Source organism: Oncorhynchus mykiss, chromosome 1, assembly GCF_057628025.1.
Source record: "Oncorhynchus mykiss isolate SJ-2025 chromosome 1, ASM5762802v1, whole genome shotgun sequence".
Taxonomy (NCBI): domain Eukaryota; kingdom Metazoa; phylum Chordata; class Actinopteri; order Salmoniformes; family Salmonidae; genus Oncorhynchus; species Oncorhynchus mykiss.
This window is the reverse complement of record NC_143022.1, coordinates 35,875,201-35,891,523: the sequence shown is the minus strand read 5'-3', so window position 1 is coordinate 35,891,523 and position 16,323 is coordinate 35,875,201. Positions and strand designations below refer to the sequence as shown.

Genomic DNA, 16,323 nt, shown 5'->3' with positions numbered 1-16,323 from the left:
AGGAGAGAAAGAGAAGAGGCATTCACTAGCAGATCTCTCTACAGTCTAAGGCAGGGGTATCAAACATACGGAGGGGGACCAATCCAGCCCGCCGGTAGTTTGAGTAATAAAACATTAATACACACACACGGAGTAAACAAAAAATTAAGAACACCTGCTCTTTTCATGACATAAATCCAGGTGAAGGCTATGATCCTTACTGATGTCCCTTAATAATGTTCCCTTAAAGGGTAGAGCGAATGCCTGGTACACTCCGGAAATATCAGAAGTCATTCCTAAAATAAATTGTGCCTGGAACACAGGCTTTAGGCCTGGACTGGCAAGTTATTAAACTGAGGAATCCTTGTGTAAGACAAATCAGAAAGGCTAAACATGATTATTATGTTACAGCCCTTTCGGATTGTAATGGGAACACGGCTAAATTGTGGAAAACTGTCAAATCCCTGAAGGGTTCCACTTCCTCCTCTCTGCCACAACAAATTAATTTACTTTAAAAAAATGCTGTCATTTTATTTCAGCGGGCTCTCTTTTGGAAAGAACTTCTAAGCCTATTCATAATTATATTGGGCTGGATGTTGATAGGGGAAACGTGCTGAATGATCAGAGAAATTTTAGTCAAAGCTTTTCTTTTAGGCTATTTACCCAAAAATATGTCCTGGAAGCTTTGCTAGCAATAGAGAAGACATCCACAGGGCCCGACAACCGGATCCCGGTCTGCTTAAGTGTGCAGCACCCATCATTGTTGGCTCAATTTTTATTTAACACTGGTATCAGGAAATATTCCAAAAGCATGGAAATCAGCTCGTGCTGCCATTCCATAAGGGCAGGGATAGTAGTGATCGTAATAATTATCACCCCATTTCAAGGCATCCTTGTCTAGCTACGATTCTTGAATCATTGGTAAATGTACAAATTTGATGCATTGTGAATGTAAATAAAAATCAGGCTTTAGGCCCAGGCATAGCACCATTACTGTTACCATTTTAGTTATTAATGATCTTGTCCATGCTTTTGACACGAAAATGCTGCTTTGTTTGTGGACCTGTCAAAAGCTTTTGATACTGTTGATACTGCCATTTCATTGTTGTCCTCAATAGGCCGGAGCTCTGACGCCTGTTCATGGTTAGCTAGCTAGCGAACGTTACGGATGTAACCCATTTGAATTCTCATAAACCCTACCTGCGGGTTAGCTTCAGCTACCTGCAGATTCATACTACAGCTATGACAATGTTTGTATTGGATGGTGGTAGTATGACTTGGGATTATGCCGGTTCATTGTTAGCTAGCTAGCTACAGTACATGTCTAAACAAAACACTTAGCCAAATGATTACATGGCCCATCAAGTTAGCCAGGTGTATCTGGGGGTGATTAAGGCCATCTATTGTATTTCATGAACGTGTACACGTCTAGACAGTAGTGACCCATCCACTTAACTAGATATGGCTGGGGTTGGTTACAACATTTCCTTCACATGACCCATCAATTTAGACAAGCTTGTCAGGTAACCGTCATGTCAAAATTATAAAATAGTTTTATCTGGACACTATTTTTGATATTGCTACTATGTAAGTAACCATTTAAAGGTACTGTTTACACCTTCTGTATCCTATGCATGTGACAAATCAACTTTTTATTTGATATAGTGTGTGTTTACCAGAGACTAACTTCAGCCAGATAAGGATATAGGTCAAGGACTAGATACTGTATTTTTACCAGGAGTTTTTCCTTATTGTTGGTTACTACTTTCACCGCTTTTAGTTTTGAAATCTTTGGTTGTTTATTAAACTAAACACTATGTTTAGCAAATGGCCTCACATGTAAATCTTTAAAAAGAGATCGGAGGGCCTAAGGCTTAAGAGGGTGTGAACAATGCTGAATGTAGACAAAGAAAATTTTCGCAAAAATGGGGTTACAAGTTTATCAACTTTCAAAGCAGAATTACTTTTCCATTGTTCTTCAACTGCAGTGTATGAAATACCATTTTCTAGCTGAGTCTCTACTTTAATCCAATGTGAAAAACACATTTTCAAATTTTACAACATAAGACCGAATCGAGGCGGTCAGTCACATACGCAGATGATACTACTATGTATGCCCAAACTGTGGCCACAAAGTTCGAAGCTATGTTCGAAACTAAGGGGCCTAGCCAGAACCATGAAAAACAGCCCCAGAGTATTATTCCTCCTCCACCAAACATTACAGTTGGCACTATTCATAGGGGCAGGTAGCATTCTCCTGGCATCCGACAAACCCAGATATGTCCGTCAGATGGTGAAGCATGATTCATCACTCCAGAGAAGGCGTTTCCACTGCTTCAGAGTCCAATGGCGGCGAGTTTTACACCACTCCAACCGAAGCTTGGCATTGCGGATGGTGATCTTAGGCTTGTGTGCGTGCGGCCATGGAAACCCATTTCACGAAGCTCCTGACGAACAGTTCTTGTGCCGACGTTGCTTCCAGAGGCAGTTTGGAACTCGCTAGTGAGTGTTGCAACTAGAGTTGCATATTTTAGGTAGTATTCAGAGGTCAAAACTTACCGTGGGAATTAACGGGAATATATGGGAATTAACAGGAATATATGGGAAAGAATATTAATACCATTTAAGATGTTTTTTTTGCATTGGATATATTTACCATATCATATGGAGACATAAACCTTTCACCTTATCATAAGTAGACATAATTGCAAATTATTAAATCCTTCCAATAGAAATCTTTAAAAAACAATTTAGTTACGAATTGAACTTCAATTAAATGATTTGACTCTTCACATGGGATGATTTTATTTAAAATATATATATATTGTTCAGGGGCAGAACGACAGATTTTTACCTTGTCAGCTCAGGGATTCGATCTTGCAACTTCTCGGTTACTAGTCCAACGCTCTAACCACTAGGCTACCTGCCGCCCTGATTTCACTGCATAACAAGCCTGGTTACGACGAACCCAGGGTCTCTGGTGGCACAGCTGGCGCTGCAGTACAGCGCCCTTAACCACTGCGCCACCCGGGAGGCAGCTGTGGCATGTATGGGCTTCAGGCAGAAGTCTACGCTTTTTGATGTATTTCAGAACTGCAGTTTCCAGTGAAGTGGGCAGGGCAGTACAGATTTCTTCTCTTACATCTGCAAGCAGAGTCTGAGCATCAGCCAGGATGGCATTGTCTCCCTCAATCCGTGCAATGGCTACTGCTATAGGTAATTCTTTTTTTTTTTTTAAATGAAATAATCTCCAAAATATCGTTATATATATAGCCTACTCGCTGTGGACGACTATTTCAGCACCGTTTCACACTGCTCTGAGTCGAGCATGGAGAAACTAACATGTTCAATTATATTCAATGATATTCTTAAGATATGTGTTGACTGAATATAACCTGTTGGGGCTAGGGGGCAGCATTTTCACTTTTGGATGAAAGGCGTGCCCAGAGTAAACTGCCTCCTACTCTTTCCCAGATGGGAATATAAGCATATTATTACTACTGGTGGATAGAAAACACCCTGAAGTTTCTAAAACGGTTTGAATTATGTCTGTGAGTATAACAGAACTCATATGGCAGACAAAAACATGAGAAGAAATCCAAACAGGAAGTGAGAACTCGATTTTGAAAACAGTGCCATTTGATGTCCATTTTAGATATGGATGTGCATGCACTTCCTAGGGCTTCCACAAGATGTCACTGTCTTTAGATTCTGGTTGTATGATTCTACTATAAAGGTGGGGCTCATAATAGCTCTTTGAGTGGGTGGTCTGGCAGAAAGCCTCGGTCTCATTGCGCGCGGTCACGAGAGAGTGTTCTTCCGTTCCAATGCATTTCTTCAGACAATGAAATTCTCCGGTTGGAACCTTATTGCTGATTAATGTTTAAAACATCCTAAATATGGATTGCATTGGTCATTTGACTTGTTTCTACGACCTGTAACAGAACTTTGAGTTTTTGACTGGAGGAATTGCTCGTGCTTTTTGAGGATTGAATGCTGGGCTGAACAAGCTATCAACAAGTGGCTAAATGATGGGCTTTATGGAAATTTATGAAACAAATCAGTCATTTATTGTCGAACTGGGATTCCTGGAACTGCCTTCTGATGAAGATATTCAAAGGTAAGTGAATATTTAGTGTTTTTTGTAGCTTCTGTTGACGCCAAAATGGCGGCTATTTCTTTGGGTTCTGAGAGCCGTTCTCAGATTATTCTTTTTCCGTAAAGTTTTTTTGAAATCAGACACAGCGGTTGCATAGAGGATACGTTTATCTTTAATTCTGTGAATAACACTTGCATAATTTATCAATGTTTTTTTGTGAGTATTTCTGCAAAATCACCAGATGTTTTGGAATCAAAACATTACTGCACGTAACACGCCAATGTAAACTGAGATTTTTTATATATATATGCACATTATCGAACAAAACACACAATACATGTATACATGATGTCCTATGAGTGTCATCCGATGGAGATAATCAAAGGTTAGTGATTCATTTTATCTATATTTCTGCTTTTGTGACTATCCTTGGCTGTGAAAAATGTCTGTGTGTGTTTTTGAATTTGGTGGTGATCTAACATAAATATATGTTGTGTTTTCGCTGTAAAACATTTTAAAAATCGGACGCGATGGGTAGATTAACAAGATGTTTATCTTTCATTTGCTGTATTGGACTTGTTAATGTGTGAAAGTTAAATATTTCTAAAGAATATTATGGCCTTTATTCAGATTACAATCGCCAACTTTCATTTTTTTATTTTTTATGAAATAATCTCCAAAATATCGTTATTTTTAGCCTACCCGCTGTGGACGACTATTTCAGCACCGTCGAGCATGGAGAAACTAACAAGTTCAATTATAATCCATGACATTCTTAAGATATGTGTGTTGACTGAATATAAGCAAGTGATGTCTGCTAAATAATCAAGTTGATGGCACAGTCATATAGCCTTGGCACCTACATAAATCTGCGTGTGGGTGTCCTCATGCAACCGCAAAATGTTGGATAAAGCATATACTGTACAGAACTGTATTTCTTCAGCATCTTTATGCTTTCGTTAATAAAATAATGATATAAATACTTTCAAAATGCAGATGTTTATTTCTTTATGGATCCATAACGAATTACTATGGGAATAAATATCACTGAATGACAGAAATATTAGAACAAAGTAGGCTAACGAAGGTAAACAAATGGTTGCTTACTGGAGAATACTCTTTCAAACACACACGGTCACGTTGTGCATCACCGTTATGGCTATTAGCAGGTAGCAGGACAATAGACTTGCCTAGGAGGTGGGTAGGGGGAAAATTCTATCGTCAAATGTAAAACTTAAGTTAGGTTGGCTATATCACAACCGGCCGTGATAGGTTACAATTTCAGTTTAATCGACCAGTAAAGACAAAAAAAATAATACAACAAAAAGTATTATTAATTATTATTTTTAATCACATCCAACTGTGATTGGGAGTCCCATAGGGCGGCGACACAATTGGCCCAGCGTTTCTCTCCCTCTAAAAACAGAAATACATGTTTTGGCCTTTACAAATACTATTATGGCCTTATTCAGATTACAAATCGCTCGCTTTTGTTTTTTTGAAAACAAAATCATCTCCAAAATATCGTTATATATATTATCAAGTTGATGGCACAGTCCTATAGCCCGGCACCTACATAAAGCTGAGTCACTCACTCATCCACTGCTTTGGATCAAAATAAATAAGTACCAACATTCTTAGTCTTTAATAAAGAAATGTTTTGTTTATCCTGACCTGGACACCATGTTCAGTATTATAATAGTCCATTATGGGCTGTTAGCAGGACAACATACCTTAACTTCTTGACGCTACCCATCCCTTTAGCGGGATAATTTTCGTCAGCAACCGCTGAATAGCATAGCGCAACAGTCAAATAATTTTACAAAAAAATATTCATATTCATGAAATCACAAGTGCAATATTGCAAAACAAAGTTTAGCCTTTTGTTAATTCACCTGTCGTCTCAGATTTTGAAATTATGCTTTACAGCGAAAGCAATCCAAGCGTTTGTGTAAGTTTATCAATAGCATAACATTATGTACACTAAGCATTAAGTAACTAGGTCACGAAAATCAGAAAAGCAATCAAATTAATTGTTTACCTTTGATGATCTTCGGATGTTTTCACTCACGAGACTCCAAGTTACACAACAAATGTTCCTTTTGTTCCATAAAGATTATTTTTATACCCAAAATACCTCAGTTTGTTTGTCGGGTATGTTCCGAAATCCACAGGAAAGAGCGGTCACGACAACGCAGACGTATATTCCAAATAATATCCATAATGTCCACAGAAACATGTCAAACATTTTTTATAATCAATCCTCAGGTTGTTTTTAAATTATATATTCGATAATATATCAAACGGGTGTGTAGGTTTTTCAAAAATACTGGGAGAAACAATGGCCGCCTTACTCTGTAGCGCAAAACTCACTCAGAGCCCCCACCTATCCACTTATGCAATGTGATCTTTCACGCTCATTTTTCAAAATAAAAGCCTGAAACTATATCTAAAGACTGTTGACACCTTAGGGAAGCCATAGAAAAATGAATCTGGTTGATATCCCTATAAAATGGAGGATAGGCATGCATAGGAACAGAGAGGTTTCAAAATCAGGCACTTCCTGATTGGATTTTCCTCAGGTTTTCACCTGCAATATCAGTTCTGTTATACTCACAGACAATATTTTGACAGTTTTGAAAACTTTAGAGTGTTTTCTATCCTAACATGACAATTATATGCATATTATAGTTTCTGGGGCTGAGAAAGTCAGTTTCAAATGGGTACATTTGAGCCAAAAACAAAAATATTGCCCCCTACACACAAAAGGTTAACCAACACCTCTTTATTTTGATACTTTGTGGATGGACCCATATGTAATTATTGGCGGCAACATGAGTCTCACTAGTGTTGAGTAATGTGCTGTTAAAAGCGGTGTAGGTCTTATTTATTTAAAGAGCATATTGAAGCAATAGGATTTGACGCAATAGTCAATAGTCACTGTGGTCAACTAATTTAGCAAGCATGGGGACTGGTCTTGAAAAATCCATTAGATTTTTATTTTCACTAAATCTGTTTAGGTATTGGTTAGACTACAATTATACAATTAGGGTGTGGAAATGTTATGCTCTTAGTACTGTAGCCTACTCCCGACCGTCACGTTGTATAGCGCCATATTTTCCGTTCCATCTAAAAACTCAACGGACACTGAAAGCTTAACGAAATGTATTCTTCCCAGAGGGTCAATACAGCTGCACTCAGACAAAGACATTTTCACACAAGCACTGATATTTAACTGTTCCTCATAGGCCAAGTCTCCTCCTACACATATGTACAAACACCATTCTTTACTGCTAGGCAGGACACTAAGTGATACGGGCCTCCTAAAGCCCAAAATACAACACACAACATTGCCAAGCCACAGCACACAGCCATGCACTACCAAACCTCAACACCAGGGACAGCAAACACCACACAGCACAGCGTAAGCTACTACACACACACACACACAACTACCACACGTGCACAACTATCAGCTCCCGGTTTAAGTCCTCTCTAACCACATATCTAGCAGTGTTTCCCCTGTATGACAGACTGAGACACACCCTTAAAAGGATAGTGTACGATTTTGAAAATTAAACGCAGTGTAGCACCTATTTCTCAATGCCAGGAACCCATATAATAGTAACTTAGAGCACCCCAAGAAAACATTCCCAAATTTCAAACTCCTAAATCAATTAGAATATTTTAACGTTATTCTAAAAGTTGGGTTTAAGGTTCTCTCCAAATCAGCTCTAACTTCGGAAACAATCCCACAACGCCCTGCGGTCAGCGTCATACGGTGAATGAAAAACTTCTTAAAAGTGGGATAAATTTGTGTAAATGAGGTGGGCGCATTGGCAGTCTACTCATCAATCTGTGGGGCGCATTTCTTCCCTGAGAACTTCCATGGCTATCAACAATGGAAAGAGGACTTCAGAAAGATGTTGCTTCTCAAAGTGGATGCTGTCCCTACAATTAACGTGACTTCTAACGCATCTCAAACAGTCAGCAGAGACTGCAAGCAGATACTGCAAGCATTATCACTGGCATGGAAGTGAACCAGGTAAATGAAAAAGCTAGCTAGCTTGCTACCTCTATGCTAAAGTTAGCTAGTTATAGAGCTACTGCATTTAGCTCATGTCTTCCATCTAAATAACACTTATAAAACAAAACAAATGTAAATGTCTGCCAGCTGTTGGTAGCCAACTGCTGATGCTGTCATATATTTTTATTCTAACCTTTATTTAACTAGGCAAGTCAGTTAAGAACAAATTCTTATTTACAGGGGACAGTGGGTTAACTGCCTTTTTCAAGGGCGGAAAGACAAATGTTTACCTTGCCGGCTCATTGATACGATCCAGCAATCTTTCGGTTACTGGCCCAACGCTCTAACCACTAGGCTACCTGCCACCCCATAGATAGCACAAGCCTATGGGAAAGAGTAGTTTTCAAGGTGTTTCTGGGGGCTGCGAGATGCGGTAATTCTGTCGTTCTGTGGCAGTTTTTTTTATATAGCCTGCCAAGCCTGCGGGCTAAACTGAAATGTGACTCTTCGGCCATGAATCCGTTTGCGGATCGGGTGGCTTTTCGGGTGAAGCCACAGAGCCATGTTTTCTTTGGCGGGGTGAATTGTGGATTTTGGTCTGTGGAAAAGTGTATTTTTTAACCTTTCTGATCTCCCCATCCCAGATCCGGGATCGTGAATACAGACTCAAGCTCATTACCATAACGCAACGTTAACTATTCATGAAAATCGCAAATGAAATGAAATAAATATGCTAGCTCTCAAGCTTAGCCTTTTGTTAACAACACTGTCATCTCAGATTTTCAAAATATGCTTCTCAACCATTGCAAAACAAGCATTTGTGTAACAGTATTGATGGCTAACGTAGCATTTAGCATTAGCATTCAGCTGGCAACATTTACACAAAAAAACAGAAAAGCATTCAAAAAAATCATTTACCTTTGAAGAACTTCAGATGTTTTCAATGAGGAGACTCTCAGATAGCAAATGTTCAGTTTTTCCTGAAAGATTATTTGTTTAGGACAAATCGCTCCGTTTTCTGCGTCACGTTTAGCTATGAAAAAACCCCTGTATCCAGGATTGTGTAAATCTATCAGCAAGCTCATTAGCATAACACAACGTTAACTATTTATGAAAATCGCAAATGAAATGAAATAAATATGCCATCTCTCAAGCTTAGCCTTTTGTTAACACTGTCATCTCAGATTTTCAAAATATGCTTCTCAACCATAGGAAAACAATCATTTGTGTAAAAGTAGCTAGCTAGCGTTAGCATTTAGCGTTAGCATTTAGCGTTAGCATTTAGCGTTAGCATTTAGCGTTAGCATTTAGCGTTAGCATTAGCGTTAGCATCCAGCACGCAACATTAACAAAAACATAAAAGCCTTCAAATAAAATAATTTACCTTTGAAGAACTTCTGATGTTTTCAATGAGGATACTCTCAGTTAGATAGCAGATGCTCAGTTTTTCCAAAAAGATTCCTTGTGTATTAGAAATAGCTCCGTTTTATACATCACATTTGGCTACCAAAAAAAATCCGAAAATTCAGTCCTCAAAACGCGAACTTTTTTCCAAATTAACTCCATAATATCGACTGAAAACATGGCAAACGTTGTTTAGAATCAATCATCAAGGTGTTTTTCACATATCTCTTCATTGATACATCGTTCTTGGACACATGCTTTCTCCCCTGAATCAAATGGTAAAGTAGAAGCAGCTGGCAATTGCGCACCGAATTCGACGCAGGACACCAACATGGAAAATGTAGTTTCTTATGGTCAATCTTCCAATGATATGCCTACAAATACGTCACAATGCTGCTAAGACCTTGGGCGAACGACAGAAAGTGTAGGCTCATTCCTTGCGCAATCACAGCCATATAAGGAGAGAATGGAAAACAGAGCTTCAGAAATTCTGCTAATTCCTGGGTGATGCATCATCTTGGTTTCGCCTGTAGAATGAGTTCTGGGGCACTTACAGACAAAATCTTTGCAGATTCTGAATATGCATAGTCGAGCATCTTTTCGAGCATCTTTTCGTGACAAAATATCGCGCTTAAAACGGGAACGTTTTTTATCCAAAAATGAAATAGCGCCCCTAGAGATCTAACAGGTTAATCTTACGATCAATGTGGTCACAGTTGCTTCTTGTTGAAAAGGCAGCAGATAACTTTCGCTTGCTATAGCTAGCTATCCTCCACCATTTCTGAATACATTCATTAATATTTTTTTCTAGCTGGCAAAATAAGCGAGCTAGATTTTGTTTGTGTACTGCCATATGTTGATAACATAGCTAAGTTTGACACTGGTATGGGCTAGTAAATATCCTAAATCTCGCTAGTTAGACGCAAGCTGAAACTGGGAGAGAGAGAATTCACTTTGTCACTTTCAGGGGTGTGAATATTTATAGAAAGTAGATATTTCTATTTAATTTTCAATAAATGTATTAACATTTCTTAAAACATGTTTTCACTTTGTCATTATGGGGTATTGTACTTAAATGGGTGAGAAAATTCCGAATTTATTAAATGTTTTTTAAGGCTATAACACAACATGTGGAATAAGTCAAGGAGAATGAATACTTTCTGAAGACACTGTAAATATCCGATGAAGTCCATTATTTGCTACCTGGACTTTAAGCCCTTTTTCTACTTACGCATGCCCCCGAATCCCCACCAGAGAGGATACCTGACGTGACACTTTCCTGACGTGACGATCCACTGTCGTGCAGATTAAGAGATGTGATCAAGTTACACTTGAAATTCACTATTGTTTGCCAGCGAAATATCTTATAACTTTAACCATCTTCAGCTCAGGGCTCCAGCTATGCATTTGCTCACTTGCTAGCTGGTGGCTAGCCAGCAAAATCTCTCTTCTTCTATTTTAGCCCAGAATTTCCAGTGTAACTTGATCACTTGTTGGTAACAGTAAAGACAACCAATCCCCTCCTGGTTCAAGAGCCCTGCTGTCTAATATTTGTTTCTGCAGCAAACCATTTGTGATAGTTGTAAAACCTTATGAGCTGGGGTGTCTGTCCTTGCATTAGTTTATGTTCGCTTGCGCTTCTTAGCATTTAGCTAGCATCCGCTATGGGAATTCGCTAGTACTTTGTTAGCGTTACTATTATTATTTATTTTTACTTTTTACTTTTGGAAAAAAAAAGCCCCCCCTTCTGTGCACTGCCAGCAATACCGTAAAACCCGATTTGGTACAGTAATAGTAATTAGGTATGAAAACCTGGATACCTCCCAATCCTAACTAACACACTGATCCCACGATGTGTGACACACCCCTCACCCACTGGGTGAGCGGGTCATGTCATAAACATGATCGAACTAGCCTGGAAACTACAGTGCAACATGTAATACAACATGTGTTTTCCTATAGCCAGGACGGTGCGTTCTTGTGGAACTCACCGGGGTTGTGTATGCGGTCAAGCAGCTTGACCGAGCGGGTGCTGACCACGCCCCCGACGTGAACCAAGAAGCCAGGGGGGAAACAGGTCAACGTGAAGATGGGGAACTCCTGAAAAGATACAAATAGGGTCAGTTACAGTAAAAGTCAGGAGTCAGGGTTCAAACCTGTCTCCAGGACATCTGTTTACTTGGGAAACAGTAGAATTAAGGATTGGCATGCTCAACCTTGTCTTCTTCAAACAATAACATGCAGGGTTGTAAGGGCATAAGATATAAGAGAAAAACCCATACTGACTTATAGTCTCTGTCCACACATATACAGTGCCTTCGGAAAGTATTCTGACCCCTTGACTTTCTCACATTTTGTTAGGTTACAGCCTTATTCTAAAATTAATTAGTTTTTTTTACTAATCAATCTACACACAATACCCCAAAATGACAAAGCAAAAACAGGTTTTTAGAAATGTCTTAAAAATTACATGAACATAAGTACTCAGACCCTTTACTCAGTACTTTGCTGAAGCACCTTTGGCAGTCATTACCACCTCGAGTCTTCTTGGGTATGACGCTACAAGCTTGGCACAACTGTATTTGGGGAGTTTCTCCCATTCTTCTCTGCAGATCTTCTCATGTTCTGTCAGATTGGATGGGTAGCATTGCTGCATTGCTATTTTCAGGTCTCTCCAAAGATGTTCGATCGGGTTCAAGTCCGGGTTTTGGCTGGGCCACTCAGACTTGTCCCGAAGTCACTCCTGCATTGTCTTGGCTGTGTGCTCAGGGTTGTTGTCCTGTTGGAAGGTGAACCTTCGCCCCAGTCTGAGGTCCTGAGCGCTCTTGGATTAGGTTTTCATCAAGGATCTCTCTCTGTATTTTGCTATGTTCATCTTTCCCTCGATCCTGACTAGTCTCCCAGTCCCTGCCTCTGAAAGACATCCCCACAGCATGATACTCCCATCACCATGTTCCACCGTAGAGATGATGCCAGGTTTCCTCCAGACGTGACGCTTGGAATTCAGGCCAAAGAATTCAATCTTGGTTTCATCAGACCAGCGAATCTGGTTTCTCATGGTCTGAGAATCTTTAGATGCCTTTTGGCAAACTCCAAGTGGGATGTCATGTGCCTTTTACTGAAGAGTATCTTCCATCTGGCCACTCTACCATAATGGCCTGATTTGGTGGAGTGCTGCAGAGATGGTTGTCCTGAAAGGTTTTTCCATCTCCCTCGAGGAACGCCAGAACTCTTTCAGAGTGACTTTCGCATTCTTGGTCACCTCCCTGACCAAGGCCCTCCTACCCCGATTACTCTGTTTGGCCGGGAGGCCAGCTCTAGGAAGAGTCTTCGTTGTTCCAAGCTTCTTCCACTTAAGAATTATGGTGGCCACTGTCTTCTTGAGGACCTTCAATGCTGCAGAAATGTTTTGGTACCCTTCACCAGATCTGTGCCGACACAATCCTGTCTCGGGGCTCTATAGACAATTCCTACGACCTCATGGCTTGGTTTTTGCTCTGACATACACTGTCAACTGTGGGACCTTATATAGACAGATGTGTGCCTTTACAAATCATGTCCAATCAATTGATTGGGGGAGGTGAACAAGAACCGGATGGTCACTCTGACAGAGCTCCACAGTTCCTCTGTGGAGATGGGAGAACCTTCCAGAAGGACAACCATCAATGCTGCACTCCACCAAAGAGGAATTTATGGTAGAGTTGCCAGACGGAAGCCACTCCTCAGTAAAAGGCACGACAGCCTGCTTGGACTTTGCCAAAAGACATCTAAAGGACTCTCAATGGGAGAAACTCCCAAATACAGGTGTGCCAAGCTTGTAGTGTCATACCCAAAAAGACTTGAGGCTACAATCACTGCCAAAGGTACTTCAACAAAGTACTGAGTAAAGGTTCTGAATACTTATGTAAATATAAATATTTTTTCATATGTTTGCAAAAAAAATCTAAAAAACAGTTTTTGCTTCGTCATTATGGGGTAAATGTGTGTAGATTGATTAAGTAAAAAATAATAAATTTCAGAATCAGGCTGTAACGTAACAAAATGTGGAAAAAGTCAAGGTGTCTGAATAGTTTCCGAATGCACTGTAAGGAGAGGAAACCACTGTAAACTGTTGAGAAGCAGCCCAACTAAAGACTAAAACCCCTGAGCAGAACTCAGGCAGGAAAGAGGTTTGATAGAAGCATCCAGAATAAACACTGTGTGTGTGTGTGTGTGTCATACCCTGGTGTTTACAAATATACCAGAGGGTGAGGCTCCCTGAGAGGAAGGAGTGGTCAAGAAGATGGAGAGACGGAACATTATTCACTAACATAATCATACTTCACCCTCACAAACTCTTCACAATTCACCCTTTCACACAGCAAAATGCAGTGCGGTGTGTGTCCGGTGTGTGTGCTTACCCTCTGCTCCAGAGCTGATTGGGTATGTTGTCTGAGGAGGGTCTTCAGAGGCCCAGCCTCTTTTCCAACGCTGCCCCCACTTCCCATCCCTGATAGGACGAGAGAACAACACTTCACCAATCACATCGCTTCATCACAGAAAGCTGGCATTCGTTGACAACCACAAGTATGTAAGTAGCCTTGCAAGAGCCTTAGCTTGTGCGAGCTGGAACACCTCGAAAACCATGCAAATTCCAGATGAATAGTGTCCCTTAGACTACTAAGCTAATATCTACATAGCATTTATCATACACCTTTGCTAATGACAACATTCCCATAAATCTACCTGTGAGGATAGAGAACATTCACATAGCTGCTTTATTATCCCCTCTGTACATTACTGCATACTACACCACCATAGAGACTTGCAAATGGGGGTGATTGTGGGGGGGCTGGACATGCCTTAAACCACACATTGGGGTAGAAAAACATGGGCAGGGGGTCACTCCAGGGCAGTTAGTATCGGGGCCAGAGACCTGCAAGGATGGACATTTCACCCAAGGTTAAGTGGGGTAAAGTTCGAGAGGAGCACATTTATGGCTGTTAGAGGTTGTAGATGCAGTTTGTAAAAGGTGTTTTAGTGCTTCATGACTTCTGAACTCTGTGCCCTACCAGAGACTATAATAAAGGCTATTTAACTATTTAAGTGTAACAAGTGTTATAAGGGGTGTTCTTGGGCTTCATGACTCCTGCAGGGTGTTATAGTGTTAAAGACAGTTATAGACCTTCATGACCGTCCTACCGGAGGCCGCCAGCATCAGCTCTTCACTGAATGATACAGTCTTTCTCAACACAGACCCCTCTGATTGGACAGAGGGGAGAGGGGGTGGGGTGTAGGCTCTGAGGGCAGACCCAATGCTGCACAGGATTAGCCCAGAGGAAGGAAGGGACGGGGAATCGAAGGAGAGGGTGGGGGAACTGGGACAGAGGAAGACCCCAGGACTAGACACAAACCTCTCTGCAGAGAAAGAGGTGAAGAGAGAGAAAGAGAGAGAGGCAGGAGGTAGGGAGACAGAAAACAAGGAGAAAACAAGACAGCAAGAAAAGCAGAAAAGAAAGACAGTGGAGGAGAGTCACATGATTTGAAATCTGACAGGGGGAAAAAAGGGAGATAACTCCTTTAGGAAGAAGGGAGTTGGGGAAGAGAGGAAGTGAGGGGGATCAAAGGGTGTATTTCCACCAGTAAGGGGAGCCATGTCCTGTCCTAGGGGAAGTGTGGGTTATTATGTGGTGAACACCAGAACTATGGTCAACAGCTGCTGTCAGTGTGATTCTAACAAAATTACTTGAAATAAATCAATAAAACAATGAACTGGGATAGCAAAATAAACAACACAGTGAGTTTCTGAGTGGGGATGAGGAAAGGTGCAGAGAGGGGAGGAGAGGGTGAGGAGGCTGGTGAGGTCTTACCAATCCTGGGCGTCAGACTGAGGTCTGTGTCTGAGGAGGAGGACTGGCGACTGCATGGCTTGGATGGAGAGAAGGGAGGAGGAGAGGAGGAAGGAAGGGTTCTGAGAGGCGTGGGGGGGCCGGAGAGGGAATGGGGGGGGTCCTCACTGAACACAGGCCTGCCAGGAGAACACACACACCCATCAGTCAGTGTGGGTGTGGTGTGGAGAGATGTTTTGCTGATAGATGTATGTGAAGTGTGTGGAGTGCAAATTACTTGGCTGTGGAACAGAAAGCCAAGCACATGAAGCGTAAGCACAGCGTTTCCCTTAGATTAATTTAGCAGTGTGGGGGGGGGCACTGCTGCTAAAGCATTGCCACCACTCCAAAACATCTGACTAAAATAGGTGCTTCAACAAAGTACTTAGTAAAGGGCTGAATTAATTGTCATCATTACAAATATAGTATATATATATATATATATAACATTTTTAAAAATTAGCTGATTAATCGGTATCAGCTTTTTTTGTCCTTGAAATATCGGCATTGAAAAAACATAAATCGGTCGACCTCTAGTCTGAATACTTATGTAAATGTGATATTTCAGGGTTTTTTTTAATTAAAAAATACATTTAAAAAAACAGTTTTTGCTCAGCCATTATAGAGTATTATGTGTATATTGATGGGGGGGGACTAATCTATTTTAAAATAAGGCTGTAACGTAACAAAATGTGGAAAGAGTCAAGGGGTCTGAATAGTTAACTAACCTAAATGCACTGTATATTTTGTACCAGTCCAAAGTTTGGACACATCTACTCAATTAAGGGTTTTTCTAAATGTAGACTAATTCTACATTGTAGAACACTAATTAAGACATCAAACCCATGAAATAACACATATGGAATCATGTAGTACCAAAAATGTGTTAAACAAAACAAAATATATTTTGAATTTGAGATTCTTCAAAGTAGCCACCCTTTGCCTTG

General features: G+C 40.5%; 1 protein-coding gene across 44 annotated transcripts in view; it reads right to left on the bottom strand.

The window, feature by feature from the left end:
• LOC110521665 (C2 domain-containing protein 5) overlaps positions 1 to 16,323 on the bottom strand; it is a 52,372-nt gene that overhangs the window by 18,804 nt on the left and 17,245 nt on the right. For 15 of the 44 annotated variants that reach the window (XM_090229605.1, XM_090229610.1, XM_090229612.1 and 12 more), the window contains exons 8-11: positions 15,359 to 15,516; positions 14,691 to 14,906; positions 13,910 to 13,998; positions 11,501 to 11,609 (exon numbers count right to left, since the gene is read on the bottom strand). In XM_090229605.1, the coding sequence (XP_090085731.1) occupies positions 11,501 to 11,609; positions 13,910 to 13,998; positions 14,691 to 14,906; positions 15,359 to 15,516 (572 nt within the window). Of the gene's footprint in view, positions 1 to 9,023; positions 9,086 to 9,489; positions 10,638 to 11,500; positions 11,610 to 13,909; positions 13,999 to 14,690; positions 14,907 to 15,358; positions 15,517 to 16,323 lie in introns of those variants that run through there. The other 29 variants (XM_090229693.1, XM_090229703.1, XM_090229708.1 and 26 more) reach the window with 3 other exon arrangements.